The sequence below is a fragment of the Coturnix japonica genome, unplaced genomic scaffold (assembly GCF_001577835.2).
Source record: "Coturnix japonica isolate 7356 unplaced genomic scaffold, Coturnix japonica 2.1 chrUnrandom882, whole genome shotgun sequence".
In the NCBI taxonomy this organism is placed as follows: Eukaryota; Metazoa; Chordata; class Aves; order Galliformes; family Phasianidae; genus Coturnix; species Coturnix japonica.
In genome coordinates, this window is record NW_015440236.1 from 7,704 (window position 1) to 11,181 (window position 3,478).

General features: G+C 56.3%; 1 protein-coding gene across 1 annotated transcript in view; it reads left to right on the forward strand.

Annotated features, from left to right (window-relative positions):
- Positions 1 to 2,863, forward strand: part of MRI1 (methylthioribose-1-phosphate isomerase 1) — an 8,140-nt gene extending 5,277 nt beyond the window's left edge. The window contains exon 3 of the mRNA XM_015851274.2: positions 2,620 to 2,863. Coding sequence (XP_015706760.1) covers positions 2,620 to 2,741 — 122 coding nt within the window. The 3' untranslated portion in view covers positions 2,742 to 2,863. The remainder of the gene's footprint in view (positions 1 to 2,619) is intronic.
- The last annotated feature ends 615 nt before the right edge of the window (positions 2,864 to 3,478 follow it).

A 3,478-nucleotide genomic window follows, 5' to 3' on the forward strand; every position in this document is an offset into this window, starting at 1 on the left:
GCGGTCACTATAGGGCAGGGGTCACTATGGAGGCAGGGGTACGCTATGAGGGCAGGGGTACGATTATGGAGGCAGGGGTCACTATAGGGGCAGGGGTCGCTATAGGGCAGGGGTCGCTTATAGAGGCAGGGTCACTATGGGCAGGCGGTCACTGATGGGGCAGAGGCGTCGCTAATGGGCAGGGGTCGTAATGGGGTGGGAGGTCGCTATAGGCAGGGGTCACTATAGTGCGGGGTCGCCATATGGGGCAGGCGGTCGCTATGGGGCAGGGTCGGCTATCAGGGCAGGGGAGGTCGCTATAGGCAGGGGTCATATGGGGCAGGGTCGCATATGGGTGGGGTTCGCTATAGGGCAGGGCATCACTATAGGGCAGGGTCACTATAGGCAGGGGTCGTATGGGGCAGGGTCGCTTATGGGGCAGGGAATCCTTGATGGGGCGGGCTATGGGTGCTAATGGGGGATGATGCGGGAGGACAATGGGGTGCTAATAGGGCAGGGGTTGCTATGGCCGGCAGGGGTCGGCCTATAGGCGGGGTCACTCATGGGGCAGGGGTCGCTATGGCGGCAGGAAGAGCACTATAGAGGCAGGGTCGCTTATGGTGGCAAGGCGGTCTGTATGGGGTGGGAGTCGCCTATAGAGAGCAGGGTCAACTATAGGGGCAGGCGGTCACTATGGGCGGCGTCGGCTATGGAGGCAGGGATCCTTATGTGGGGTGGGTGCAATGGGGGGCTATGTGGAGGTGGAGGGGAAGCTAATATAGGGCAGGGAATCCTTGTGGGGTGGGCTATAGGGGTGCTATGGGGGATATGGGGTCGCTATAGGGCAGGGGTCGCTATGGGGCAGGGAATCCTTGCTGGGAGGGGGAATGGGGGGCTATAGGGCTCTCTATGGGGCAATAGATCCCCTATGGGGCAATGGATCCCCTATAGTGCTCCCTATGGAGCAATGGATCCTATATGGGGAAATGGATCCCCTATAGGCCTCCCTATGGGGCAGTGGTTCCCCTATAGAGCTCTCTATGGGGCAATAGATCCCCTATAGGGTGCAACAGATCCCCTATAAAGGGCAGTAGATCCCCTATAGGGCTCCCTATGGGGCAGTGGTTCCCCTATTGGCCTCCCTATGGGGCAGTAGATCCCCTATGGGGCAATGGTTCCCTATGGGGCTCCCTATGGGGCAATGGTGCCCTATGGGGCAGGGAATCCCCTATAGATCCCCCGATAGATCCCCTATAGGGCTCCCTATGAGGCAATGGTTCCCTATGGGGCAATAGATTCCCTATAGGGCTCCCTATGGGGCTCCCTATGGGGCAGTGGATTCCTTATAGGGCTCCCTATGGGCAATGGTTCCCCTATTGGCCTCCCTATGGGGCAATAAATCCCCTATGGGGCAGTGGATCCCTATAGGGCTCCCTATGGGGCAGTGGTGCCCTATGGGGCTCCCTATGAGGCAATGGCTCCCTATGGGGCAATAGATCCCCTATAGGGCTCCCTATAGGGCTCCCTATGGGGCAGTGGTTCCCTATGGGACTCCCTATGGGGCAATAGATTCCCTATGGGGCAATGGATCCTGTATAGGGCTCCCTATGGGGCAGTGGTTCCCTATGGGGCAATAGATCCCCTATAGATCCCCAATAGATCCCCTATGGGGCTCCCTATGGGGCAATGGATCCCCTATGGGGCAATAGATGCCCTATAGGGCTCCCTATGGGGCAATGGTTCCCTATGGGGCAATGGATCCCCTATAGGGCTCCCTATGGGGCAGTGGTTCCCCTATAGGGCTCCATATAGGGCCATAGATCCCCTATAGGGCTCCCTATGGGGCCATAGATCCCCTATAGGGCTCCATATAGGGCCATAGATCCCCTATAGGGCTCCATATAGGGCCATGGATCCCCTATAGGGCTCCATATAGGGCCATAGATCCCCTATAGGGCTCCATATAGGGCCATGGATCCCCTATAGGGCTCCANCCCTATAGGGCTCCATATAGGGCCATAGATCCCCTATAGGGCTCCATATAGGGCCATGGATCCCCTATAGGGCTCCATATAGGGCCATAGATCCCTATATGGCTCCCTATGGGGCCATAGATCCCCTATAGGGCTCCATATAGGGCCATAGATCCCCTATAGGGCTCCCTATGGGGTCATAGATCCCCTATGGGGCTCCCTATGGGGCCATAGATTCCCTATAGGGCTCCATATATGGCCATGGATCCCCTATAGGGCTCCCTATGGGGCCATGGATCCTCTATAGGGCTTCCTATAGGGCCATGGATCCCCTATAGGGCTCCATATAGGGCCATAGATCCCCTATAGGGCTCCATATAGGGCCATAGATCCCCTATAGGGCTCCCTATGGGGCCATGGATCCCCTATAGGGCTCCCTATGGGGCCATAGATCCCTATAGGGCTCCATATAGGGCCATGGATCCCCTATAGGGCTCCCTATAGGGCCATGGATCCCCTATAGGGCTCCATATAGGGCCATAGATCCCCTATAGGGCTCCATATAGGGCCATAGATCCCCTATAGGGCTCCATATAGGGCCATGGATTCCCTATAGGGCCGCCCCATAGAGAGCCCGGCCGCCATCTTGTTCCCTCCCATCCAATAGGAGTCGACGTCTGGAATCCCGCCTTTGACGTCACGCCTCACGAGATGATCACGGGCGGGATCGTGACGGAGCTCGGCGTCTTCCGGCCTGAAGAACTCAGCCAGCGATTGGCTGGTTGCTGAAGAACGCGGCCAGCGATTGGCTGGTTGCTGAGGGTCCCCTCCCCCTCCCTTACTTCCGCCTCGCTGCATCCCGTCATGCCTCGCTTTTCTCTACTTCCGCTTCCGGCTTGCCCCAAAACGGAAGTGACGGCCCCGAAACCGGAAGTGCCGCCATTATGGCGCAGGGGAGGCCGAAAGCGTTGGAGAAGAAGAAAAAAACGGGGAAAGAGGCGGGAAAAGGGACGGGGAGGGGACCCAGGAAAGGAGGTAAAGAGGGATAGGGGTTGGGGAAATTGGCGGGGTTATGGGGGGTTATATGGGTGTAAATGGGGATATGGGGTTATTAGTTTATACATGCTTATATGGGGGGATATGGGGTTATGGGGGAAATGAGGTTCTATTTGGGGCTAATGGAGTTCTATGGGGAGGATATGGGGTTATATGGGGGATATGGGAGTAGGTTTAATGGGGGGGTATAGGGATATTAGGGTTTAATGGGAAGTATATGGGAGAAGATTGGGGGTAATGGGGGGATTATGGGGTAATATATGGGGAGATATGGGGGGATATGGGTTTATGGGGGATATCTGGAGGTTATATGGGGGGAATATGGGTTTATGGGAGGGTATGGGGTTTAATGGGGGGGATATGGGGTTATTAAAGGACAGGGATAATAGGGGATATGGGATTACAGGGACCGGGATGTAGGGTGTAATAAGGGGGAAACTAGGGGCATTATGGGGATCTCTCTCTTATTT